The sequence below is a fragment of the Strix aluco genome, chromosome 2 (genome assembly GCF_031877795.1).
Source record: "Strix aluco isolate bStrAlu1 chromosome 2, bStrAlu1.hap1, whole genome shotgun sequence".
Classification (NCBI taxonomy): Eukaryota; Metazoa; Chordata; class Aves; order Strigiformes; family Strigidae; genus Strix; species Strix aluco.
In genome coordinates this window covers 20368573-20396473 of record NC_133932.1, presented here as the reverse complement: position 1 = coordinate 20396473, position 27901 = coordinate 20368573, and the positions used below count along the sequence as shown (strand labels likewise).

Here is a 27901-nt window from a genome sequence, read left to right as displayed (position 1 = left end):
TGAGTCCATCCCCTCCAAAACCCACTTTCCTGCTGAACACACAAGAACGGAGCATTTCAGGTCTCACAAGCAAAGCACCAAAGGAAGCACAGAATTAGGTTTTATTCTCTATTAGAGCCCAAATTTCTGTTCAGCCCAGGTCTGGGTCTTAAATTCCCATGGGAAGACAAAGTGAAAATGCTGGCATCCTGATGCACAGACAGGGAAGGAGAGACCAGAAATGCATCTCCTTCACATGCAGATTAATGAGAGACATATGGTAGCTACTAAGTAGATGAGAAAAAGTTTTGAAATCTAAGAATAAAAAAATCTCTCATACAAACTAAGACAGCAGAAATCTTTTCTATCCGTCCTGTTTAAAGCATGGAAATTGTTCATAACATATTACACAAACATACATCTTCACCAGACAACAACCATCTACTGAGCCACAAAGTCAGCGTGAGCTGGAGGGATTTCTGGGAGCTAGAATGAAGGATGTTGGTTCTTTATGACGTTTCCAAGCTACTTTCCTCCAACAAGGTTTTGGCAGCTCAAAACCATTATTCTGAAGCTGGCACTCTCATGATGAATGAAAGGCACAGTCTGGCTCTTGCAGGATGGAATCCAAGCTCTCCGACTATGAGGACCAGCTGCTCTCCTCCTGCACTAGAGACCATGGAAAGTAGAATTAAGATGAGTAATGCAAATTCAGCCAAACAGTTGACAGACTTCTGCCATTGGATCAAGGTATCATAGATAAAACCAGGTGACATCCACTTCTGCAAATCTATTTTCCTGATGAGCTCTTATTCCTACTGTACTTCTGCAATTTTGCCTCTTATGCAAGTGGCTCTGGTCATCTCTCCTCTTTAAGCTCTTCATGCTCCAAGCTTCTTCTAGATCAGCGGTGATTTGGGGACAGAGGATAAGAAGAGGGGATATGAAATACTGTGCTTGGAAGGGCTTTTGAGACTTTAAAAAAGGTGTTCGCTTGCTCCAGTGTAGCAATCAGCTAGTCTGGAAAAGCTAGTCTGGCATGCACAAGCAGTTGACTTTCTGCATGATAGTGCTTGGCATGTTTGTATTGAAATCTTTTAATAAACGTATTTATTTTTATATTTATCGATCTGGGCATTTCAAAGCACACAGTGCCCTTCCTTTTCCCCCACTTCTCCCATTCGACCTCTCTCAGATTTCTGTGAACCTCTCTGGTTATCACCCCAATGACAAATGGCCACCAGCAAGTTGCTCTCCCTGCAAAAGGGCACCATCTGCAAGGCTTGAACAGCATCCCCCCAGCTTGAACAGCTACAGAAGGGGACATCACTTCTCCCTACAAACTGTGCTATATTTGAAGGAGATGAAGAAGATGACAGGGCGTGTTGAGGCAGTAGGAAGGGCTGTGAACAAGGATCAGTTGACAGAAATAGTGACAGCTCTCCATCATGAAGTTCTGCACTGCCTTAGCAAGGTGCGTGAAGAAACCCTTTTGTTCACCACTTCTAAGGCAGCAGCTCCTAAACTAGACAGACAGGCAGAAAGGATTCACTTAACAGTTCCTGCCATACAAGTTGTATTCCACATGTTTTTGGAATGGCCCTCCGACCTTTCTTATGTGGAGGGGGTGCAACAACTACCCAGGGGAAGCTTTGCCCTTCCCCAGCAGTGAGTGTTCCACACAACCTCAATGAACTGACAGCAGACTTAGCCACAGAGAAACCACCAGGTGGTCTTCCACAACACACACTAAATGCTGAATGGCAGCATCATTTCAGAAAGAGGAATGCTTTCTCCAGCTTTACAGCCACTGGTTGCTTGTCCTGCTCACCAAGTGACCCCCACGAGGAAGATGGCTCGCTCAGAGCCAGCAGCACAGAGGCACACCACTGATGATTACTGTCAGAAGGGAAAGGTCCGAGTCTTGCAAAATACAGGTAGGTGTTGTAGGGCACACTGCAACAAGTTTTCCAGGATACCTCAAATCCTTTGCCGGAGCCAGTGGGCATTTAAAAATAAGTGTTAAGGAAATAAATCTCACATTAAAATAAGGAGAAGATGCTTCTGGTGCACCGTATCATTAACTCAAATGCACAGACTGTATCAAAGTAGTGCATTAAAAAACCCACTCAAAACAGTAACGAAAATAAGTCACAAAATAAACTAGTAAATAGGAAGTTTCCATGATGTCTCCAGTGCCGGATCAATATCACCGACTCCAGCAGAATTTGGGATTTTATTTATAGCACTTCCAGCCTTCTACTGGTGAAGCCTCTGAGTGAGAGCCAAGCACAGCTGACACACTGCCGTCCCCAGGTCTCCAGACAGTTCCAGTTTTCCCAGTTTCACCATTGTGTCCGAGTGCAAAAGGCTCTGCATGCTGCCAGCTTCCCAGCTGCTATTCACTGCCCTGTAGGTAAATGGCAAAATGACCAGCAATGAAGCACCTCACTTGCGCTGCTGCTTCTCAGGAATGCCCTTGGCAGAGGTAGGCTCTGGAGTTTAACTGGCTGAGACACCAAGCGAGGCATGCCCAGGAACAGCAGCAGATACTCTGCTGGTTGCTGTCTGCTCAGCAGATTGAGGAAAGCACAGCATAATGAAAATATCACCAACTCACATCAGCTTGAAAAGACTCTTGAGCAGGAGGAGGGAGAGGGAAGCGGTTCTCAGCAGTTACAAGAGAGGGGATCTCTAAATGTCCTGGACTCCTATGAAAGAAAAATAAGGGAGCAAGACCCAAAGATAATGCTTTTAAGACTGCTGAAAGACAGGAGTCTTCAGGATGGGCTTCTCAGCACCGCGCTATCTTTGGACAGTATCTTCTTGCATTTTCCTGTAGTGCTTCATCCACTTATGTTTCACATCCAGAAGTGCCACCAGCTCTGCCTGATCTGCACTTCAGGCTGAATCTGCTCAGTGCCTGTCTCAACTTCTTTTGCACAAAGGTAATGGCTTGTCTCACAAGCACCTGTGAAGTTTGAAAGCCCATGATCTCTCATGCAGATGAGCTATGGTATGCAAATAAGGAACATATTAGGTTCCTGATAAGATACTTATTCTTGCATCACCCTCACTCTGTACATCTGTGGAGGGAATAAACTATCTGATCCAAGTGGCTTTTTTACAAGCAAGTAGAACTGGAAATCAAGATGGGTCGATCTGCAGGATTATGACTGATCAGTTGATGTGAGCAATCATCTCATTACCAAAAGCAGAGCACACCGATGGCAAATGGTCAGAGCAGATGAATTATTTAACCCAGGGCAGATGCATGGACCCACAACCTATTCAATACCTTTTCTCCTGCCACATGAAAGTTGCTGGTGTGGGAGCCTGGCTGATCTCCTCTCAGTACCACCACGGGGACTGGGAGTCTGCTGCAACACAGTCCCTGTGCACAGCTTAGTACCAGGCGATGAGGCTTGCTGTTCAAGCTGCACACTCTGCAGAAGCATTACCCTTCTGCCTTAGCTGAAAGAGCAGCAGGATATGGTGCATGTCCCCACTGATGAAATGAGAGCATGCAATTACAGTGCGGGTGTGTGCGCCTGTCTCCCACCTAACTTTAGCAAGTGGCTACTGCTTTGGGAGCGGCTAAAGCTCTCAAATAACAAGAGATGGACAGCAGTCTCAGAATAAGTTTCAGTTTTCATGAAATAGCTGGAGGAGTAGAGGAGATATCCACCACATATTAATATTTCTCTGTGGGGAACAATGCAATGTTTGATCAACCCTTAGACACCAAAGACATCACCTGGAAGACAACCATGGGGATACCCCAATCAAGGAAAAGCAATTATCGCACTTTATTAGATACCTAGGAATTCAACCATGAAGCAAAACCCACAGGAAACCAAGCTTCACTAGTTCCTCTGCTCGCATTTATTCTTCTTTCTTTTATAAAAGAAACCTTCGCTGAACTCAGCACTGGTATCAGCACGCTATCTTGTCTAAAACAGGGGACCCACTCATCCACTCAAACAAAAAACCCATCGAAGGCAGACTCAGGAGCCTTGTTTTGAGAACACGTCCTTCCTCCTTGCCTACCAGTGTTTTGTTCCCTATAACCTAGACATACAAAGCGGGACAGTTTTAAAGGCTATCGTATTTCAGATCACAGCTAAATTCCTGTAAATGCGACCTTCAAAAAGGAAGAAGAGAAGAGCTTTAGCTTGTTTCTTTTTCTGTTACACTAAAATGGCAAGAAAGATTTTTTTTCTCCTTAATTATTCTGTTTTTTTTCCCCAAACCCTTGCTTGAGCACATTAGGTATTCAGGTCTCCTGCACCCTGGCAGACTCAAGGGTGACTGAAGAACTAGTGGAATCATGTCAGCACAGAAGGGAGAGTGGGGAAATCAATAAGGGAAGGGAGCTTCAGATGGACTCTTAGGGCTCCTAAGTCCTGGCTTGTTCCTACTAGCAGTCACACCTGGGAGAAAACTTCCTTTGGAAAGACTTGTTACCTGCGGCCTGTTGGCAGAGATAGGAGAAGACTCTCTGCTCACACCTGAGGCTCCAAACAGCTCTTCTAGGCAGGTTCTTCCAAATGCCACCACTCTATAGCAGAATGAATTATACAGCAGCACTGCTCACTACCCCAAAATAAATAAGCAGGGAAGTGATTTAAAAAAGAAAAAAACAAACACCCTTGTTTAAGAAAAATGTTCATTCTTCTAGCCATCACTGAAAAAAAACCAACATAAAAGAGACAGAAAGCTATTTCGCCTTAAAATTCATTGCAAGTTTATTTGAGTACTCGATCATTCTCAGACATTCTGGATCTATTAAGGACTGGTTTATGCCAGAAAAATCCATGCAAAGTGATTTCAGTTAAACTAATGTAGCCTCTTATACTTGCCCATTAAAATAGTTTTGCAGCAGACTTTAATCCATGTGGTTTCCTTTGATAATTTGAGGAATTTAAGGGTGTCCACATAGTGGGGGGGTAATAAGATTATGGAAAAGACACACAGGTCAAATGCAGAACTCACTACCTCACATGTAGAAAATAAAAAGCCAATTCCTTTCATGCCACCAATGCAAATTCAACCCCCAAGAGTGCCCAAAAACAGTATGAGAAAAACGTGAAGATTACATTCCTAGGAAGCTGACAAATGCTCCTCCTTCACCCATAGAGCTCAGGTGCGCACCACCATGCTGAGAACATCGAGAGCGTGGCCTTCCATTGGCTCCAGTTAAGTCTGACGCAGAAACCCTTTCCCATGGCCCGCGAGACATTTGCACCCTGGAAACACGGGTCAGTGGTGAAGACACCAGGCAGGCTTGGAGTAACCATACTCTTCTACCTGCTTGCCAACAGGTTAGACCCAACCACCCACAAATGCAAGCAACATCACACCTCCCCAGAGCAGAGTCTGATGTCTTCACCTATCAGAGCCACGTCCCACCAAGCCAAGAAATTCCTCACAGTGCTAAGGACCTAATTAGTGACAGAAAAAGGTGACCACCTTACAAATCTTCCCAGTAGCCCAATGGGAGGCTGGCTCCTCCTTAGCAAGCAGGGTGCCACGTCCCCTTTCCCAAAACCTCCAAACACTTCCATTGGGACATAGCAAACCAGACCAAACCACGACAAACAGTCCCTCGCAGCCCAACACTTCTGGGTGGAGAACAGCAGCATTTTCCCAATGTAAGATCAAAGTCCCTTCCCCTTCTTGCCTAGCGAGGTGCACCTTGGTGGCTGTGCAACCCCAGGCAAGCACTGAACTGCCACCTCTCCGGTCTCCCCACATCTGGAGCGAAAGCCAGTGGTGCCCCAGGAGAGGCTGTGCTTATTGTCGGCAGGAACAGCTCCAGGCATACAGTCCCCCAGGAAGGGAAGGCTGGATCGTAAGCCACAGCTGGGGAGACCCACAAAAGGAGGGCACCGTCAGCTTCACATGCTCAGGAAACTTCACCTCACTGAAAAAATAATTGCAAGGTTCAGGCTTTGTTTGTTTTTATAAACCCCCCCAGTACCCATCACATTATTAAAGGAGATTATGGAGCATCTCTGCTGACATGTTCAACAGCACACACCTGCAAAATCCTCTCATTTTCCTTTTAAATACTTCCCTCCTTCCTGCCTTCTACTTTTTTTTTTTTTATTATTTTCATTGTTTCTTTGCAGGCTCCTCATTTATCTTCAGACTCAGTCATTTAAATTTTAATAAGAGGCTTCACTGTCTATCCCCCTTTTCTTCAAAGGCCCTGCTTTATTTTTCTGTCTCTTCTCACCTCCCCCACCCCCCCGCACCTAATTGTTATTATTTTTAACCTTCAGTACTTTCCTTTGCTTTCTCTTCCATTCTAATCTCTCCCTGCTCCCGTTTTCCCCCTCTGTACTAAGTCCCTTTCATCCCTCACCTTCCTCTTGTCCCCGGCCAAGCATCCAAATACATGTGGAGCAAGCGTAACCATGCATAAATACGAAGGGGATCATACAATTTCAGCAAAATGCTTGCCCTTACCTATTCAAATATTTGACTTGCAATGATTAAGTCCAAGAAGATCATAAATTTTTTTTTTTACAGAGCTCTGCAGGTCTTTAATAAACCTCAGCCTCCGCCTCGATGGCAGCCAGGACTGCAGATGCTGAGCTGTTTCCTATGCGTTACAGCAGATTTGCTCCAAGGTAAGCGAGAGGGACGCCTGAGCGGAGAGCTTGAATTATAAGCGAGGAGATTTCATTCCCCAGTTGCTGGTTTATTGAAATTCAATGCCTCCCTCTCACCTGCCGCTTTGTTATGCTAACCTCTTCTGGCTGCCCTAAAATTTCCAGTCCACAGCCCAGGCAAGCAGCCGCACTCCCGTCAAACCTGGGAACTGCGCCCTGCAGCAAGACCTGAGGCACCCGCCCAGCCTCACGCGGGCCCGTCTCTGGTCTCTGTCCCATCACCGAGCGAGGGGCCACTCCTCCTAAAGGGGTTAGGTATGGGGGTGTCACTACAGGCTGGCCCCAGTGCCAGGGACACCAGGCGATGGCCACACCAGCCGGTGAGAAGGGCCACGGGGGGCTCCTCTTGCCTTAAGGGGAGACTCACCATGGTTCCAAATCCCTTGCACAGAACATTTGCCAGGGTCTTGAACTTTTATTGCACGCAACCTCGCTATCCTCCAAACAGTCCGACCAACTGCTTGACCCCTGAGGGCAGGGAGGAGGAGAGGAAGCCATCTCCTGCTGGCAAGCTACAACTCCCACCATATTTCCACCTCTCACAAAGCGCACCGACAGCCCGCACAGTGGCCGAGCTGGAGGAGTTCAGGGCAGAGCAGCCAGCTGGTGCCCAGGGATGCCAGCTCCTCCAGCCCAACTCCCCAGAGCCCCGCATCACACACTGATGTCCAAAAAGAAAGATTAAACCTGCACACAGCTCACAGTGCCCTGGGGTAAGCATGTGCAAGAGCCACCAGCGCCTTCCGCTGCTCCTCCTGCCCAAAAATGCAGAGGCACAAGGATGCAGACAAGGAAACCACACTTGGCATATACAGAACCCATGCTGGAGAGCCATACTGCACTTTGCAAACGTTTCATTAAAAGTAAGCGCTCCTTAAAAAAATAGCATCTTTCTTTTCCAAAACGGGAAAACATGCAAAAACTGAATTGTTACATGTCCCTGGGTGAGGCACTAAGAGCCCATCCTATAAATGTCCACCAAGGCATACAACAGTTTTGACGTAGCACTGCCACAGCGCTGGCAAAAATACTTGTGTTTGCAGAGCGGAACAGGACTAGAGTATGAAGCAATCTCCTAACTCTCCATGCCATCTCCCCATTTCTAGAGGAGATGGAAGGCTGCTGCAAATGGTAGTGAAGACTTCACTCCTTGCCAACCTGGGTGCACAAACCTGGCTGAAAAAGAAAACAATCTATTTTTGTTTTAGCAATACTTTTATTTAACTCCTACATGGTCACCTGGGTTTTAAACTTGCTGTTTACACCAGCCCTCAGCCACGGAGATGCCCTTGGTAACATGGAAAGCCCAGGGTGAAGATTTGCTAGAGCAAGTCTACCTCACCCTTCCAGATGCTGCTGGAAGGGCCCCCCCTTGCCAGGCGCACACCTATGCTCCACCAGCAAGCACATCAGGCCCTCCACCAAAGAAGGTGCTCACGTTTAGATTTAGCTTTTCCTGCAGGAAAAGCAGGTCTCGCCAGTACAACCAGCCCCACAGCAGCCGCCTGTGAGCTCCACAGAGGGGAAAGTTCTTGAAAACACCTCCAATTCCCCAGCATCCCTCCGTCTGCTTTCCCACAGGGCAGACCTCAAACCAGTCTCTTGCTGGGAGGAAATAAATAAATAAAATAAAATACACCCGTGTGTGGGCTCATGCAATTTTAATCAAACTAATGTCTGCAAAAAGGGGGGTAGAGGGGCGGGGGCAGGGAGGGATTATGGTGCCACTTGTTCAAAGCGCTCCCGTTTATTCCACATCTGCAATCCCTTTTGAGCTCCCAACAGCAGCGAGGAGTACGAGACATACAAAGCGAGCGTGTGGCGTGCGCTGAGCTGTCTCTTTGTTTTAGTCACCGTCTGCTGCTAATGTCAGCGAGAGAGCACTCCGGGGATCGACGCCTCAGTGCAGTGCCAGCTAATTACACACTGACAAAAGCACCTGAAAGGGGGAAAATGAAAAAGAGAGAAAACCAAGCATCCTAAAAACAATGGATAACTTACCAGGGGGCCAGGAGTTAGAGACACCAGACCTGCTTCCCACAGGGTTGAGGGAGAAGGGGTAATGCATAGTGGGGACAGAGTTCACCCTGAGCTCCACCGGGAATGGTCTTGCCCCCCAGCAGCAAGGGGGCTGGAAGAGGGGTAGAGGACAGCATGACAGCTCTGCCCAGGCAGCCATGAAATGGGGTGGTAAAGGAACACTGAAAAGGCAATTGCAGGCATCTCCAGGGGTCCCGGCAGAAGGAGATGGCAGCAACATGGAGAACCAGCCTCAAAAGTTTTGAGGACTATTTCCTGCAGAAGTGCCAGGCAAAGAGTTGGAGCTGCAGGAGGGAGAGAGAAGCTGGTGGCTAGAAGACATATACCAATGTTTGTGCCAGCCGTGTCAACACCTGGCACGTTTCAGAGGTGGAGGAGAGGAGCTCATAGCAGGAGCAGGAGAAGGGGAGCTCTGTCCCTCGCCTGACCACGCAGTCCTGTGAGTCCCCATCCCTGTCTCCCAGCTGGCCTACCGCTAAACTGGCAATCCTGATGCTCACTGGCCTTGCAGGGAACACCAAATACTTAATAACCATTTGGGAAGTGGTCCATTCATTACAATACCTCCCTCGGAGATACCTGGGAGCCACCAGTCACAGGGAGAGGCAGAGGCAACAGAGCTGCTCAGGAGCAGGTTCCTGTGGGAGCTCAGGTATTAACCTGCCCCCAGCTGCAGGACCTGGCCACAGCTCCCAGATGGGGATTAAAGCCAGCAAAATGAGAATTTCAAACATGCATCCAGCAAACCCATGTGCGTTCCCTGCAGCGGCAAATAATCAGGTGCCAAGGAGGAGATTAACCCTGTGGGACTGAAGGAAACAAAGGCATAAGAGCTGGTCTGTTTAAGAAGCTGCTGCTTCTCCCAGACAAACACAAGTCTGAGCAGCAGGAACGAGGGCAGTGCTTGCGTGAGAAATACTGACTGCTAGGAAATAGAAGCCTATGATTTTATGCGGATCCACAAGCAGCATGAAGATCCCTGCAATAGCTATTATGGCAGCGGTGGTGAGTCAGGTAGTCTCCTACCTAGGTTGTACCATGGGATGCATTGCTTCAGAGTTTATTTTAGCTGATGGTGAGCAAGCCACAAGGCCCCATGCACCCTGCTCCACCAGCTACCAGACCTACAGCAGGCAGCACCCTCGGGCACTGACTGCCATGCCCTGACAAACAGGCAACAGCTCCTCACTTGGGGTCAAAGCGACACAGGATATGGATGGAGCAGCAGAGCTATGGGGATGTCCTTTGCAGGTCACAGAGCCTGATTATTTTGGAGTGGGGGCACACAGCAGCCAAGCTGGAGGGGTCGCCTGTACCGGCAGAGGTGGAGGAGCTGTGTCCTGGCCAGTGTTTGCTTGTTCAGGGGACCACCCGTTCAAAGTGGAGATGGGGCATCGCCCAGTGCAGAATGAGAGGCTGCTCCTCATTTGCAGGCAGATGTAGCCAGTGCCTCTTTTGGGATGAGGCTCTTCCTGCACGCTGCTGGCAGGCTAACAACTGCTAGAGACTTTCACGTGCTCCCTACTCAACAGCTAGATGTGTGTCATGACAGGCTTCAAGTGACACATCCCTAACACTCGTGCTGCTGCAGCGGGAACACGGCTCCCAGTCAAGCAGCCTCCAGCAATACCACCTTGGGTTGTGATCTTGTCAGGTTTCATAAGCTTAATCAGGTTCTGCTCTGGCTGGTATACGGGGCTTCACCGGCAGGCTGGCTGTCCTGCTGCTCCAGACAGCGTCCCTGAATGCTCAACAGCAGAGCTGTGCCCTGGCAGTCAACAGGAGGATCTGTGTTTCAGTCTTGACAACTTCAACCAGCAGATAACGAGAGACAGGACTGGTGGCCCTTTGGGCATCAGCTCAGTGGACCAGTAACAGGACTGACTGTGGTGGCTGGCTCAAACCCATTACACTTCAGTAGCAATGGAAAGCCCCTTCTAGCCTTTTGGGGAGATGTCCAAGGAGCGGAGGGTTCTGGGGTGGCTCCTGGGGCACACATGTCATCTAAAACATCTTATTAGTCCAAACCGTCCAGTTATCCAGCTTGATTTAGCCCTACCAGAGCATCCTGTGGCCTGAACATACCACAGGAGATGACAAGTCCATCTTCCTGTGCCGATGGCCTGCGACAGGGCTGCCTGCAGAAGAAACTCATCTCACTGCTGCCCTGGGGCAGCTCAGCACCCATGCAGCACCCTGAGCAGGCACTGAAGCATCTACAGCAACGGGCTCTGGCTAAGCCTGACCCCCATGGACACAATCAAAACCTACTGCACTGCCACCCAGCCCAGCACGCCTCTGGTGTCCCAGTTCCTCCTCTTCCCTCTACCCACATCAGACCCTCAGATGGAGCTTCTTGAAAGAGTCAAGATCTGAGGAGCTCGGTGCCTCTGAGGATGGGCACGCAGCACACGCGGCTCTGGCCACAGACACAAGGGAGCCGAAAAGATCCGAGAGTGCCGGGCGCCGGCATCTCATTCCCCACTGCTTGACAGCCTCTGTGACTCACAAAGTCACTTCAAAAGGAGCTCCTCAAAGCACCATTGCTGCCTCTGACTTCCCAGTCACAAGGGGAGAGGAAGAAAGGGTAGGAGGCAGCAGCGCAAAGGTAATTACTGCATCCCAATGGCCCTGATGGAAGACAGCACTGAAACCCCCATTGACTGCTCTGGAGTCAAGAGCCTGAAACAGCATGTAGGGCACTTGAAGGACGAATGGGAAGTGTGGGGGAAGAGCCCCCACAAGGGCCCTGCAGAAGGAGGCCAGCTGGAGAGGCCAGGACCCATGTCTCTGGCAGCTTTGGGGTCGCATCCTATTGCAGGAGGGAGCAAGGGTGCTCCTTCCACCCCAGCCACAGTCCCTCCCTGGTCATCCCCACGTGTGGCTCTCCCTGCTCCAGCGCCTCCAGGATGCCACCCTCCTACATGCCCCACTGCTCTTCACAACACAAAAACTCCTGTCGAAAGTCTTCCACCCGCCACTTCCTCCTCCTCTTCGCCTTCCCAGTGCTGTTGTTCCTGCTTTCCTTCCTGTTCCCTTTTCATCTCTTTTTTTTCCCCCCACCTTTTGCATGTTTTTAACTCTCTCACCTCCAGTCTCCCTCAGCCCACTCACTCTCTGCCTTGCACCCCTCCATTCACTCCCCTTCATGTTGCCCAGTCCAGCACTGGGATGACCACAACCTTCCTTTTCCACAGCAAGGGCAGAAGCCCCTTGATGTTCCCCGACCACATCGCAGCCAAAGGGCTCCATCTTTGGCCCAGCTTACCCTGCACCCCAGGATGTGGCTTGGAGGCAGAAGCCTCTCCTGCAAAAGGATGCTCATACCCCAGGGTCACCTGCACCAGCCACTGAGTTGTCTGGATACGCCCATACACTCACATGGCTTCAGCTGCTGCACAGCCTAAGTGGGGCTTTTTGGGTGACGGGCAGTGCTCCTAACTTTACTCGCTAGATAAGCTCTGTGGTGCCACCACACAGGTGTGGCCTGAGCAGCTTCCCTCAATAGTGACACGCTGGCCCAGGATATCGCTGCAGAAGGAAAGAGGTTGGGAGCATCCCTGTGGCCGTAGCGCATCTCCGTGCTGTTCCAGAGTGGCTGCTCCTCTCAGGGCGGCCCTTCTGGCCAGCACCCGCAGCCAGGGAGCTCCTCTGAAGCACAGAGTCTCCCCAAAAGAACGGCTCACACCTCTGGCTCACCTCTCCACCAGCTTTCCCTTCCCCGTAGGTTCGCATTGCCGTGCCAGCGCTTCCGGCCACACTGTCAGGTGGGCGCACGACCATCACCTGCAGTTTTGCAAGGCGTCCTATCTGGGGACAGGTGGCATCAGCACACCTGAGAGAGCTCAAAAGGTGACAACAGACTGCCAGAGCCCCGTGGTCATCTGCGGCATGCTGATGCAATTCTTCAGCAGACAAGGCTCAAGAGCCTAACATTAACCCTCTGAAACCTGATGCTTTGGGATATCTTTGTTTCCATGCAGCAGCACAACACCATAAAAAATTTGGTCTCTAAATCAGTAAGTTTGGCATTACAAGTTACAGTCGTGAAAGAGTTTTGGTAAGAAACGGCTTTATAAAAATCTTACTCTCTTGAACAGGCAGCTAAAAATGAAGAACAAGAAGTATGAGGAAGTTAACTGCTCAGACCACACTGTGCCCAGGACAGAGGCATCCCTGTCCAGAAGACCCTGCCCGCTGTGACACACTTCCCCAAGGCAGGCATCCCTAGCTACAGCATTTCTTTGCAGAGCCCTAAGTTATAATTTTAACTAGTACGCAGTAAGGAATAAAACCCTAAAGGACACAATATGTTGAAACACAGTGTCAGGGAACAGAGGCAGGACAGAGTTTGGACCCTGAAGGGCATCCAGCCCATTAGTACCAACTCAGCCAACGACAGTCCCTTAAGGCAGAAGCTCATTCAGATTTTAAATGGGGAACAGAGCAGCCCCACCTCTTGCCTCCGGGCCAGAGGGTAAAAAAATCAGGCTTCTCTGCATTCAAAAGCGCCTTTGTTCAGGTTCCCCCCCTTAGCTCTGACTTTGCTCTTCTTTGTAGGCTCTCTAGAAATGTCTCTTGTTGATGGCAAGGGCAAGTGGGGCAGCTAATTCCATCCCATTAGCATCCTCTGAAATACTCCAAGGACTGTGGACACTGTCCCAGTGCAGGCAGCCAGAAGGCAGCTCTCGCTAAGCCAGCATGGCTCCTGGATGCACACACATCCAGCTCCAGAGCAGTCTGCTGTCAATAAAGCCTGCTGGAGGGAGGCAGAGGATAAAGAAACAGCACGTGTGGCCTGAAAGGAGACTTTTCTCCTATAGGCACAGCTTTCCCAATATCAAGGGTTGCCACTGCTCTTCTTTTCTGAAGGTGGCATGAAAACCTTAAACTGGGGGGAACGTGTTAGTGTAAACCCAACTGAATGCCATCCCACAAGAGCTTGGGAGGGTGCATGGGGCACCCCCAGCCTCCCTGGAGGCTGCAGCAGCACAGCCTCTGGTACCCCCAGGGGGCAGATACATGGTTGATAGAAGCTGCCCCCTCCTCAAATGATGAGCCAGCGCTGCCTGCAGCACTCTCATGTTCCTTGTAGCTCTCCTTCCCATTACATCTCCTATTTATAAACAGCTGTTTGGCAGTATTACTAATCAGTGCCGTGTGGAATAATGTTACGTTTCCCTCAACATTACTATTTTATCTTCTTTCCTCCCTACCTCCAGCTGCTTTCTTTCTACCACCCCCAGCCTGGAAAGCAATAATACATTTCTTCGTTTTATCCAGGCTCTACTTCTCTGATAATGTAAACAATTTACTTAGAACCCATGCAAAAAAAAAAAAAAAAAAAAAATTTAAAAATTAAATACTGTTAAACCCACTTAAAATAAATACTTGCCAAAGGAATATCAGCTGGAGACTCCTCTCTGACTTATAATAATCCCACTGCGCCAAGGGAAATCCTCTTAAACTTGTATCAGATAAAGACTGTAAAACTGTTATAGGGCTAAACTGACAGGGCAGCCACAGAATCAAGATGGAAAATTTTTCCTTCCAGCTTCTCCCTACCGAAGGGCAGCTCTGTCCCAGTGCAGGTCAGACTTCCTTCTCAGCACATGAAGCAAAACCCTGCACTGCCTGGCAGAAGCTGGAGGGAAGGGGAAAGGCCAGTCCTGCCAGGGCTTCGGGCTGCAGGAGGAGGGCAACTAGGCTGCCTTGGGACCCAAAGCCTACCTCTGGAGCACCAAAGTATTTCTCTCCCTTTCCCACCCCCCAGCAGGCAGCAGAAGCAGGTCAGAGACCCTCTGATGCTCTAAATAGAAGAAATCTCCCCCCCAGGATGCTCAGTATCAACATCTCTAAATTAGCAGATAAGGAGCCCGAATCAGAGGGGATCCACTCATGCTTCTGAGCCCTCCCAGAGGCGGGATGGAAGCAGCAGGCTTTCAACTTTTGTGCTATCCTATCTGATAGGACAAAAAGCATCTGATGTACGACTGGCAATGCTGCTAGGGGCTTTTGGGTTTGCTGCTGTTCTGCAGTTTGCCTGAGTGCTGGCCTCCAGCTTGACTTCATTTTGTTTGTTTTGTAATTCTTCAACAAAAAGACATGCATCCATACCACAATGAGCATGCAGCTTTGTAGCAGAGAAGCAGACTAGCTCAGCAATGGGCACTGCACTTCCCCTCTGCTACATGGGGACTCGATCATTTGCCACCAGACCTACTTGTTCTTCAAGATGACACAAGAAAAGCATCGGCATCAGCGGCAGAAACAGCTGCCCCTGCCTCTCAGGGCAGCAGACCGACAGAAATGCAGAGCAACCGAGTCTAAGGGGCTGGAACTAAAGAACAAATAAAGCAATCCTCCAGGGAAAACGAATTAAAAAAAAAAAAAAAAAAGAAAAGAAGAGTGGGAGGAAGGAGTAAGCATAGCAAAAACCTCCCCAGGGAGGCAGCAGGAAAAATGGCAACGTGGAACGTGAAATTTTTGCTGGTAATCAAATAATGGTCTGCTCCATTGTGGGATTTCTCAGCGCTGCAGCTGGCTGGAGCCACAGGGACCGTATTCCACTTTCAGAGTTCACTGAGCAATTGCTAAGGCAGGGGACGGGTGCCATATGTTACCAGCTGCGCTCACAGTTATTGCTTTCTCCATTTAACGCTGAGAGACTGTTTGGAGGCACAGAAGCAGAGAAACCTGCACACTTCGTGCCTCTCCCCTGCCACCCGGTATTCTGGCAAGGCTGGCAGAAATGCCAACAGGCTCTGCTGGCGAGCCCAGGAGCAGGTCCCCATGCCAGGACCGTGCTGACCGCTCAGCCCCGCCAGTACCCATCACCAGCGGGGAGGCACAGGCGGAAGAGATGGGTGCCCCGTAACCACCCTCTATTGAGGGCGGCCAATACAGCCGGAGGCAGCCCCTGGAAAGCTGCCGAGTGTGCAGGAGGTAGGAGGCAGGTACCAGGCTCTGCCCATCCCACATTACAGCCCGCTGGCTCCACCACCTGCTCGCTTGACCCAGCCTGGCTCCTTCTGGCTCTCCTTTTGGGCTCCGTATTTCTTCTCTTCTGCCAGATCTTCTCTCAGTTGTGCATGTAGTGAAAAAGTAATCGTTCTGGGAAAAAAGGGTTGGGGGCTGCCTGGAGCACATTGGGAGGAAATGTTAAATTCAGGCTGGGAGGTGGCACCAGACTGTTTCTAACACCTGATGACCTTTTGTTCCCATCATTAGCAAGCAAAGCCTGACCTGAAAGAGCTCCCTCAGATGCTGAGTTCACTTCCTTGGAAAGGATGGAGAGCCCAAGACTTGAACCTAAGGTCCCAAGTAACCCTCTTGTGGTAGAGCTGGTCTTCAAATGCACCAAGATTTCTGGCTAAAGATTTTCCTATCCTGTTAAAAACCTTTGTATCCTTTACCTCCTATCAGCATGTCACACCCAGACGTTGTAGCAATATACACAAACAGCCTCTATCACTGATCACTCTTCTCAGAGGGACAGACTGAGAGGCATCCTATAAATAATTTAAGACATTTAGGATTACCAAATAGCTAATTTTACCAGGAACTAGCAAAGCATTTGAGAATAGTCGGCAGGACAAGTGAAAGGGGCATGTGGGCTGAGCAGAGTGTTGCTTTTGCAGCACCTTCTTTCAGAGCAGCAGAGGACCCCACGCCTTGTAGCCTCCAGCCTCACCGACACTGAAGAAGCAAAGGGCTGGGCAGAAGAGCAAGTGCAGCAGTCCCATCAACCTGAGAGATGCCCGAGTGGAGCCAAGCACGGCAGGAGCCAGAGAGAGAGCAGACTAGAGGGCAAGACTCCGAGCCTTTAGAAAAGAGGCTTTTGCAGGGAAGACTGCTTTAGTTTTCAAAGATCATTTTAACTGACTGGTCTGATTTTATTATCCAGGCTCAGCGCTGCACAGAAACCTACCCAAGCAAAACCCTGCAGCTCTTTACAGTCTGAAGGCAAGTCAGCATTTGGGCTTCTGCGCCTCCCTTTCTGACAAGAGACATAGAAAGTCAAGAAGCGAGAGGGCTCATTTTAAAGACCAGCCTAGATTTGCAAGCAGAGGGCTGTGCAATTGCCTGAGGCTGTATTCATTTACATTTTTAGAAATGCATTTTAGAATACATTTTTTCTTACAATGCACAGGTACAAGTGTACAGACATGCATAAAAAAAGGACACATATTCTTATTGTAAATCTTCTCCACACTCTAGCTAAATTTAAATAAGTACCTCTACCTCAAAAGGGACAATGTAGGAAAAACATATGGAATACAGCGATGTGCCCCAAATGTGTCTAATGCCAGATTTTTGAGAAATGGGTAGGTGGATGGGGGAATAAAAGAAAGAATCAGTTCCACAACTGAGAGCCCTCCCCAGAAAGCATGTCACGCCACCAAGTTGCCTGTGGTTTTGAGACACAGGGCAGGAAGGCGAGGGAGGAGAAAAAAAAATGACAGCAAAGAAGGAAGAGTGGATACAATGGATTAGCCATTTTTTCAGGCATGGTTTGCCTAAATTTGTTCCGTTTCTCCTACACAGATAGAGGTGGAGAAGTGATGTCATGTAATACAACAATAAGAAAGTAAAGATTAGGCAAGCAATTCCAACAGGAAAGAATAGGAGAGGGTATACTGCAACAAAACAGGAGTAATTGGAAGCGTTTAGCAGGAAAATATAGTAACAGGGGATGAGATAAAGATACACAAAATAATGAGTCAACCTTGTCTAGCAATGCGAGGACACATACAGAGATTTCTGTTACAAGCTTTCAGTTATAGCCTGAATGGTATCTACAAAAAAGTGGAAAGCACAAGGAAGAACTAGCCCATGCAATTAATTGCCAGACTGTATATGACTAAAGTTTTTTAAAAAAAAAAAAAAGGACCAAAAAAAAAAAGGACCAAAAATTTCAACAGGTCTTAGTGCCTTCCTCTTACCAGCAGGAGTTTTAAATCCAGAAGGGGCATGGAGCCTCTGGACTGGCTTCATGCTTGCCCATGGCACCACGGGCTGCAAGGGAGCAGCCCTCCTGCCAGCTCCCGAGCCACCGGCAGCAGGGCTGCCTACGCCCAGCTCCCACGCGCCTGCCCGCAGCACTGCCGACCACCAGCCCCCTCAGCCTGGCAGCGCCTACGAGCCTCATGGCTTCTGCAAGGGCAAAATTGGGTGAGCTTAAGCAGCTATACTTCCAAGACATCAGAAATGACTAAGCAGGACTGGAGATGAATCCTATTCAGCATCATTACCAGGCAGAGCTGAAATATAAGCCTTTGTTTCTAACTCCCGCTATCTGAGGAGCTCAAAGCACTTCACAATTATTTAGCTTAGACTTTGTGAAAGGCGTGTATGCTATTATCCCTAATTCTACCAGCTGGAAAATGGTGAGGGAGACCGTGAGCACCGTATCCAGGGACATGCAGCGAGTCTGCAGCATGACAGGACCCGATGGCTGTAGCCCCCTACTGCTACGCAGCATCAGAAACCGGGTACTCTGGTTTGCTGGTGCAATTTCCCAGGCTGTGCACATAGGAACTGCCAGAGGTACATATGTTTACCCCCCCTCATTCCTCATCCATTAACAGCAAACACTCCCCTTCCATCCGTAGTAAGAACAGAAAGAAAAAGCAAAGCAGCATAGGTAAAATTTTTTTTCCAAGGCTACTACAGAGAGATTTAGGCACGTAAAGGAGGACAATAAGAACAAAATACGCCGTGTCTAGCTGCAAAGGACCACCTAGGAGAAGGTATTTGATTTTTTTTTTTTAAATTTCTTTTTTTTAATGTCAGCTAAAGGGTAATTTGAAAGTGAAGGACATTTTACTCCTCTGGGGAGCTAATTACTGCAACAAGCAGAGCCCAAACAGGCAAAGATGAATGCAACTCACAAAGCAGGAATTTCAACACCACCAATCCTAGAACTCACTTTGGTTAACTGACAGCTTGGCCAAATAAAGCATACACATGCTTCATGGAGGCAGCAAAGCGGCGAGATGGCCTCAGAGAGACTAGGACATCTGAATTTAGGATCTCCAAATTCTACCTTCGTACACCAGAGCAAAGCAATACAGACAAACTCCTGCAACCTCTCTAAAGAAGAAACATATGAAATACAAAAAATATGCCAGAAAAAAGAATCTGGGGATGTACAATAGGTCCCTGCTGTTCTCACCTGGTTGAGATCACCAACGCTATGACATTATTTAGCACTGACATAACTGTTATATCCCATTTTACACCTTTCCTAAACACCCTCCCTCCAAACTGCCGCCTAACAGAGGTTCCTACTGCACAGCAGCCAAGCAGTCCATCATGGGATCATAGGGCAATTCAGGGTGGAAGTGACCTCGGGGGGCCTGTAGTGCAACTACAGGGTCAAGCAGGGTCAGCTATAAGGTCAGACCAGGCTGCTCAGAGCTGGATCCTGTTGGGTCTTGAAAGCCTTCAGAGATGGAGCCTGTGCAACCTCTTGGGGCAGCTTGAACTGCTCTTGTTTCAATTTTTGCCTGTTGTTGCTCATCTCCAAAAAGCCTGGCCTCCCCAGGACACAAGCTGCTTGCTCATGTACAGTGACAAACATTTTCGCCTGTCTCAGGAGAAGAAGAAGGAGGGAACATAGAAAGAAGAGCCCCCAAAGACTTCTATCAAAACTGGTAGATCCTTGTCTGCAAGACTGTCATCTCTCTCTCCGACACCTCCCTCAAGCAAAGCCACCTTCAGACCAGTTGACGGCTGGAATAAATAGCAGTCACTGAGGTCCACAAGCCCCACGTGAACAGAAGTGATTGCTCTTGCCCTGAGTCCCCCCGGCAGGTTCCCAGGAGCAGATGGTGCTCTTCCAAACATGGCAAACCTGTGACATGACTTTCTCCCTCTGCTCTGTGTGCAGACAGATCACGTATGGCAGCACTTGATGAAGAAGAGGAGAAGCTGCTGGCAACAAGCAGCAGCAGCTGGTACCGGCTAATAAAAGGTTTTTTTTCTTTATTGACTGCTACATGCCCTTTAGCTCTCCACAGAGAGATTCTGGAGATTTTTGGTTGCAAGTTCAACAAAAGAGGCCGGCTTTCTTCTCTTGAGCGCTTGTCTGAGACACATGCAGCTCCTTCCCTTCCAGTGCCAAGTCTCTGCCCTGTATAAATCTTTCTTGCACCTCCCGTGCCACCAAAGCCTCTCACACACACCCTACAGCTATCCTTCCCCTCCCAAGCATTGCCTTGCAGCTGGCCATACAGTTACACGTCACAGTTCAAGGGCAGAGAGGACCACTACAAGACACGCTCCTAAAGGCATGGTGAAAGTACCCTTGGACTGAGTTCTGGTCTGCAGAGAGCTGCAAGCAACTCTGGCAGCTCAGCATTTGAAGATGAGACCCCACCAAGCACAGCCACAGCCAGCACTGACCTCAGGCAGAGAGGCAGCTGGCTCCTCATCCCACCAGTGCTCTCGCCCACCACCACTCCCAAGCCTGGCATAATGCTGAAACTTCACCACAATGGGGCTGCCAAAAAACCACACCCAGCCCCTGGGAGCCGTCACAGCCAGGCAGGACCCAGGGGAACAGGGCAGAGATCAAGGCACCAGCCTACCCAGGCAGGGTGAGACCAGTGAGAAATAGCAGAGAGCAGAAGTGTGGCTGGGCTGAGAGGGTGGACAGGACACTGAATAGCACCCAGCTAGCACAAGTCCTCTCTGCCCCCCTTTCATCTGAGCCTGGCAGGAAGGAGACACTGGTGACCATCCCTGCAGGCACTACCAGCTCCATAGCAGTTCCCACCGGCCACCAAGACAGCTGTGTCTGAGTGTTACTTGTTTCTCAAGTCTGCACCAAAATTGCTCCTTCCCACTCTGTGGTATCCGTGGAGGCTCTCCCTGTCCAAACCCCTTCATTTTTTTGCTTTAACTCATTTAGGATTAATGCTGTACAGCTGCCACCCCCCAGATAGGGAGTACAAGAGCTGCGACCTCCCCTAGTGCTTTGAAACCCTTTCTCCTGCTCTGTCACTACCTGTTTAAGAAAAACCTCAAAGCTCTATTTCTTCCCTCAAATCACTTACTCTGAAAGAGCTCAACATTTTTGGGAGCACAGATAAAAAAAACACTTGAGATAAAAGTCTGAAGCTTCTGAGGAGGTTAGACCCGGGCCTCTTTGCTGTTATCTATGTAAGGGTACAGGCACACAAACAACTCATTGCAGAGATATAGTGGAGTACAAATTTGCAGTGACTCACACACTGTGAAGTAACTGCCATGTACTCACGTCTACCCCACAGCAAAACAGAAGTTTATTTACCCATCAACACAAGATGAGAAGCACAAACCAGTTTCTCAGATTGCACAGCACCCCTGGAGCTTTACTATCTAAATTACCGCACAGAAACCTCCTCTTCTGCCTGCATTTCAAGAGTTATTAAGACAGGGATAATTCCAATGACAATCTGGAAAATACTGCTGTCCTGCCAGTGGTGATGTTGTTGCTGGGATGCTGCTTTCCTTCACCTGCAAATTCTTTGCTGTCCTTAATTTCTTCAAAAAGTGAAGGACCAGCCCACATACATACTTCTCACAGCCAGCAACAAGCAGGCCAGGATACAATTGCCAGTCAGGTGTGGATGGTCCCCAGATCCCCCATTTAATTGATCCAGTTTCGTAACTCCCCTCTTCAGTGTGCCCAAGTGTCTTCCCAATTCAACCACAAAGCCAAAATTTCCATCAGCTGCTTAGGAACCCCAGGGGGGAAGCTTCCAAAAGCAGCCAAGTCTTCAGCCACTACTGGAAGAATTCATTTCACTCAACACCAGCTGCCTAACCAAGCCTAGCTCTCTCTTCAGTCAACTTAGAGAAGGATGCACTTAATTTAAACAAAGATGGGTTGCGGTCCAGATCTGTCCCACTCTGTCCTCCGATGGCAGGTACTGCCTCAACATCCACCTTAGGCAATGTGCCTGCTGTTAGATGAGTGGGAGGCCACTTGTCCGATCTCCTAAAAATCTTTTCCCCCCATGCTGAGTAAGAGAGCATGAACTAGCCTCAGCAATTTTGTGTCAGCCTTGGGGAACTGAACTCTGAAGGCAAATAATGGAGTTGCAGACTTTGTACGTGGGCTAATCCTTTCTCATAAATCAATCACAAGGCCATGGTTCCACAACATCCTGAAGAGCTGCACCCATTTTTTTTGCCACCTCCCTCAGCCTCTGCAACTCAGTTTGAGATGTCCTAACTTCTTCCTCCTAACACATCTCACAGCCCATGTGTAACTCCTTCCCAATGATATAGCTCAGGAGAAGATGAGGAGTAGCAAGATACAGCAAGACTTAATTTACAACTGAAGTAAATTGAAAAGCAGTGAAAAAGGTTAAGCCTTGATACACATTTCCCATGGCAGAAGGCCCTTGAACTACATCACTGGCCCCATTCCTAGCTTCAGGGAGATGAGCACTTGTGCTGCATGCCTAAGAGTCCCACAGAGTCCTTGGGGAGCATTTCTTACTCCAGACCATTGGAGACTTCAGGTCCTCAGAGTTGTACCAGATCCTGGCCAAGATCTCAATGAATTAAAAGGAACCTTGAGTGGAGACACCAAAAATGGGAGAGGGAGAACCAGTCACACTTGCTGGTCATGAGGTGGGTAGAGGTACACTTCAAGCCCAACTGGCACATCTTTGAAGCTGACAAGACTATTTTTTAGCAGCTGCAGAGCCCTGGATACATATGCCTCAACACTGCTCAGATGGCAGGAGCAAAGACACATTCCAGCTGCTCTGCTGCAAGCTGAGATGTCCCGGTGCACAGAACAGCCCCATATGCTGCTGCACTAGTGTCCCATCCAGCTTCCCCAACACAGGGCTGTATCGCCCAGGTGAAAAGGGGAGACTTTCTTCAGCTCTTCCCTCAAACCACAGGACACAACAACTCAAAGCTCCCAGAGTAGCAAGTCTAAAACCAACACTGCTCCAAACCCATTCATTTCATACAAAAATGTAGAGCATAGAGATGCTAACAAACCTGTCTCCCTCCAGGCTTTGCTGCTGCCAAAGAAGAGCCACTCAATCTAATGAGTCAATTAAGAATTCATAACTGGATGAAAGAAAGAAAAAAAAAGTTTGGTTCTGTTTCTGAGGAAATGAGAACAATAACTCTCATTTAGCTCTTGTGTACCTCTTCTTGCATATCGTCTGCAGCAACAAAGCCGGACTGAAAACCCACAACCTGTAGCTGAGAGCTAAAACGACAGGGGAAAAACAGAGCACGTGCTTTGCTCAGCCCTGCAGAGAGCAGCCCATTTCCCTGGCAGGACTTCATGGTCCGACAGGTCTGAAGTCAGCACCGGTTCACATAAACAGGAGCCAGAGGGGAGGCCCTCTGTAAGGGCTTGTTGTCTACAGGTCATCACAGGGAGCACTCTGGGAAATTCAGTTTCTGTCAGAGTTTGGTTAAACCACAGAAGACACCTATGCAGATACACACATTTAAAACACAAGTGACCCTAAGTCACTTCTGAAGTGATTTTTCAGAAATGAATTAAGCTATACCAAATTAGGGCCCCAAATTCTGAGCACAAGCATCCATGAAGGGGCATAATGTGATTTAACTCATCCACTAGAAGTTACTTCAGGTCAGTTTTCTATGGCATCCCAACACACACAAGCCCAGAAGCCAACGTCCTCAAAGATTATTCATATGTGTCTACAGAGTCCCAAACCTTACGTGGCTTGTACCTGTGGCCAGAGTAGGACAGAGCGAAAGCACATCATCCCAGCAAACCCTGGGCTAGCCACTGAAGCAGCTGCTGAGCTATGGTTAAAACCTGGAGGGCACTGGCTCCCCAGCCCCGGGGAGAGCGGCGGTGGAGCTCCCCGCTGCCCTGCCATCAGACATGCTGGCTATGCTCACCCCGTGCTGCACCCCATGCCGCACCCCGTGCCAGCAGCTAACGCAGGGGCTCACACTTGCTCTAAGGGCTCTCCTGTAAGGACCCCAGCTCATGGGATTTTGGCTGGTTTCCACAGGGTGCAGCTCCCTGGCAGAGCAACCCAGCTGCAAACTCTGACTGTCACAACCCCACCCTGCCCCCAGGCACTTTTTTTTCACTGGGTGTTGGTTTTCAATGGGCTTTACTCCCGGAGGTGACTTTACAGTGGCAACACTGACTCAGTCTTGTTCAAACTAAAGGGGGAACCACAAACCAGGGCACCTGAAGCAAATCACGGAACTACAAAAAAAGGCAGAAATGAGCATTCAGACATCTACCTCCTGACGGCTCACAGACATCAGATGGGAAAGCAGGCACCTAAATAAGCATCTGCACCCAGGCCACGGGGCTTCACCTGGGAGAGTGGCTGGGCTGGCACCCCTGAAGGGAAGGAGCCAAGGTGCACACAAGCTGAAGGCAAGAAGCACAACCCAAAGGAGGGCTTTTGTGATCTGAGTTCACACCTTGGCTCCTTTCACAATGGGTTTCCTGTGTCAACACAGCCTGAACCGGCAACACCCTGACTGTCTAGCACGTCTTGGATAATGCCAAAGTGGTTTCCAAACCAGAGACTTGCTGGCTCATGAATGTCTCCTAAGGAAAGCGAGCCTGCTGTCTGTGGGCTTAAATTTGCTAGAGGGGTGTCACTGCTGGGGAGGAGCTCTTTTAGGAGTCCTTCAGCCAAAGAATTTGATGGAAGCTATTTGACTGCTGTTTAGCCGAGTTAGAGACTTCAAACCCAATCCCCTTTGAGATACAGAAAGCAAGCTGAATCTTGAAAAGGTCAAATAAGCTAGCCAGAGGTGTGCCTGGGAAATATTTCAGATTCTAAAGAACCTGGGTTTGATTTTTCTAATGCAGACAAAAAAACCCACCCAAACCAACTCCCCCACGTTCATCTACAGACAGCTCAATGTGATCAGTGTGCTGGTTTCAGGACCCACTCAGCACTGCCCACTGTTAACAGCCTGAAGACGACCGTCCCTCCTGTTCCCTTTACATGCTGCTCGTTACTGCTCCTCTCTTCCCCACTCAGCTAGTTCACCACCTTTGGCACACAGCTCTCTCCTCTGCAGCTTGTGCCATCTAGAGCAGCCTCCCTACCCCTCTCTCTCTGTGTAAATTAGTTCCATGTCCCTCTTGCTTTCAGGCACAGCTTCAAACGTTCCTCTCCCTGGCTACGCTGCCTGGTGTCTCTTCTTTATAAGGGCCTTATTACTAGAGAAAGCTTGGTAACTCCTATGTCTCTATACGATAATTTCCTGCAATTCACACCACGATGTTGCCTGCTCTTTGCTCCTATTCTCCCTCAGTGGTGTTTTTTCTGACAGCTTATATGGACTACTTTGCAATGGGTGGTTCAAGTGTTTGCGCCACATTCCGGTTGGGGGACTCCTCGTCACCCCAGCCACACCGTTAGCAGGACAGCTTACCCACGAGGTTCATCTTGGCGCTGTAACTCCCAAAGTACCTCTCGTCGGTGTTGGGTGTGTGGCACTCGTACTCCCCAGCATCCCGGTCCTGCAGCTCGGTGATGTGCAGCAGAACAGCATCCCCCTGCACCCGCTCCACGTAGATCCCCCGGCTGCGCACGCGCTGGGTGTAGATGGCGTAGGGGAAGGAGGGGTCGACGGTGCTGACGATCTGCACCTCCCGCTCGGGGGCCGAGGGCAGGTAGATGGACCACTGGAAGTTCTGCTCCGCCGGGCCCTGGTAGCCGCTCACCTTGCACCACAGCGTGATGTGGGACCCCTCCGTGCGGTAGAGGGGTCCTTCCTGCACCGCCACTTGCCGCTGGGCCAAGGCCATGCCTGCAGGAGGAGAGGAGCCCAGCGTTACTTCCTGACAGCCAGCCCCGGCGCCTCCCCCGAGATGTACCCATCCTACCCATTCCACAGCCCTGCTCGGCAAGGCAAGCCCTCACACCCCATTTTAAAGCTGGCACATCGGGCTCTGGCACAGCACTCCCCCAGTCACACTGCAGCTTTCTTGCTGACTCAAGGGAAGTGTTTTTTGAGATGACCCATGAAAAAGCGGTGTTGAGGTAACATAAAACCCTTCTTTGGAAGTGATAAGAATCCAGGCACGAAAAGGTACTACACCACATGGCAACAAACCAGCGACTCAAGCTGACAGGGCTTTGTTTTCAGTACTACTCATTTTCCAAGCCCACCACCCTGCAATCCAGGCAAGGGTTGCTGCTGGAGGGCACATGGAGGTGGCACGCGGCCACTCTGCAGCACCCCGGTACACACGGGCAGCTGGGGAGCTGCTGCTGGGCTCCCTGCTCCGGCAACAACTCCCTCTTCTCCTGGCACAGCCCAACCAGGACTGTCTTCCACCAGGAGAGTGGCCCACGTGCAAGCCAGGAGGCCACACTCCCTTCTCCTTGGGTTTCCAGGCCACCCAACTGCAATGCCACAAGCACTTGTCCTCCACCAAACCCGCTGGAGGCTTCAGCTGGTACAAAATCCCATTCTTTTTCCCCCAAAGCCAGCACACCTCCACTCTCTCTGTTACGCTTGTAAAGGCATACAGGGAAATACCACGTTTCCAGCACTGCCTTCCCAAGTCTATATGGAAGGAGTATATTTAGTACATAACAAAACCAATTACAGTTAATGGCGGGAGTGGGCATATTACACTAAGACTCACCGCCCCTGGCTGCTGGAAATCGAGACCCAGTACCGTGCACTGTACACACGCAAACTCGTGCAGGATGGAACAAAGACAATCCTGCAGCACAGCGACTGCGATCTGCTGTATTTTTACACAGATTATGGATGGCTGGCCCTTGGGCTCATGGCACATTACCAGCACAGCCCTCCAGGGGCCAGATAAATTACAGCAATCTATCTTGTTTGTTGCTACATCAAAGGCTTGAGGTCTGGAGACCACGGTGGGTGTTCATCGGTTATTGAGTTACCAGCAGCATGTGCACATGGCAAGGCCAATCACCCTGGCTTCTGTGACTGCTTGCCTGCCATCATAAAACAGCAATAAGCCGATTTAAAGCAGGTCCTGCATAATCACGTTTGCAAATTTCATCCTCTGTGTGCGGGTGCACTTTGGGTTCCCCCCCCCCCCCTCTAATTTTTGACAACAATGTTCAAGCCCAGAGAAGAATTTAACCTTTCAAAAACCAGCAACTTGCAGGTGGGAGAGGCAACCTGGCATCTGGGGATTACTGGCTCAATCCCACCCTCTGGACATGGATGTCCAGATATGAAGTTGTTCTCCACAGCCAGCCTGGACTGGAGCCAGGAGACTCGGTTCTTACCAGCTTAAAACAAATTGTGAAAAATGGGTTCAGCACATCCATCAGGCCATGCAGCTGAACAGATGGAGTGCAATTCAAACTATTAACTTGGGCTCAGCTCGCTGCTGCTCCAAATTATGTTTCTTTTTACTCTTTATGAAATAATGTGATTTAAGGGGAGGACAGGGAAAGCTAGCACGTTCAAAATGAAGAGGGAGAGGAACAACAGAGGCAAACACTCCCCCACTGTTTACTGTACCAATCTCTTCATCCTGAGGAAAGATACTGCTAGAGACAACTAACACATCTAAGGTGCAGACAGCCTCTTCTCTCACCCCATAAAGGCCAAAGGACAAAGCAAATACTACAGCCTTTGAAGTGAACTGTTTTTAAAGCAGCAGGAAGGGTAAGATCTTTATTGCACACCTAAAGACAGCTCATAATACAATTTTTGTATGCACATGTAGCCTCGCTACAGCATACAGATACCCTGCGCACAATGACACAATTAAAATTGCACCACAATGCAAACATGTAGCGGTAGGAATTAAAAGTTGCACACACAACACCCATTCAGGTATTTCTCAGCTGAGTGCACAACCTTGTTTTGAAGGCTTTTAATGCAGTGCTGTTTTTTTACACAGGAATTCTTTGAGGAGTTTTCCAACTACCCAGTTGAAAAACATCATTTATCGGAGACACGTATTGGCCCTTCCAAAGCTTGCTGGCAAGATCACAACCTTGGAGACCCACAGTGCAGATCTCTGCACCCTGATACATGCAGCCTTTTGGTGGATGTCAAATCCCACCACCCTCACGGCCAGCATTCATGTGGGCTTCCTTCTTCCATTAACAACGGTTTTTGGGACCTCGCCTGTAACTCTACAACCTGGAGTCTGGCTCCAGGTTTGGAAGGGACCCACTTTCCACATTCCTCCTCTCCTATTTCCTCTCGCACTGGATTGC

At 49.3% G+C, this 27901-nt stretch overlaps 1 protein-coding gene across 2 annotated transcripts in view; it reads right to left on the bottom strand.

Annotated features, from left to right (window-relative positions):
- The window catches only part of IGSF3 (immunoglobulin superfamily member 3), a 98003-nt gene that overhangs the window by 45205 nt on the left and 24897 nt on the right, over positions 1-27901 (bottom strand). For both annotated transcript variants that reach the window (XM_074812952.1, XM_074812960.1), the window contains exon 2: positions 25110-25487. In XM_074812952.1, coding sequence (XP_074669053.1) covers positions 25110-25487 — 378 coding nt within the window. The remainder of the gene's footprint in view (positions 1-25109; positions 25488-27901) is intronic.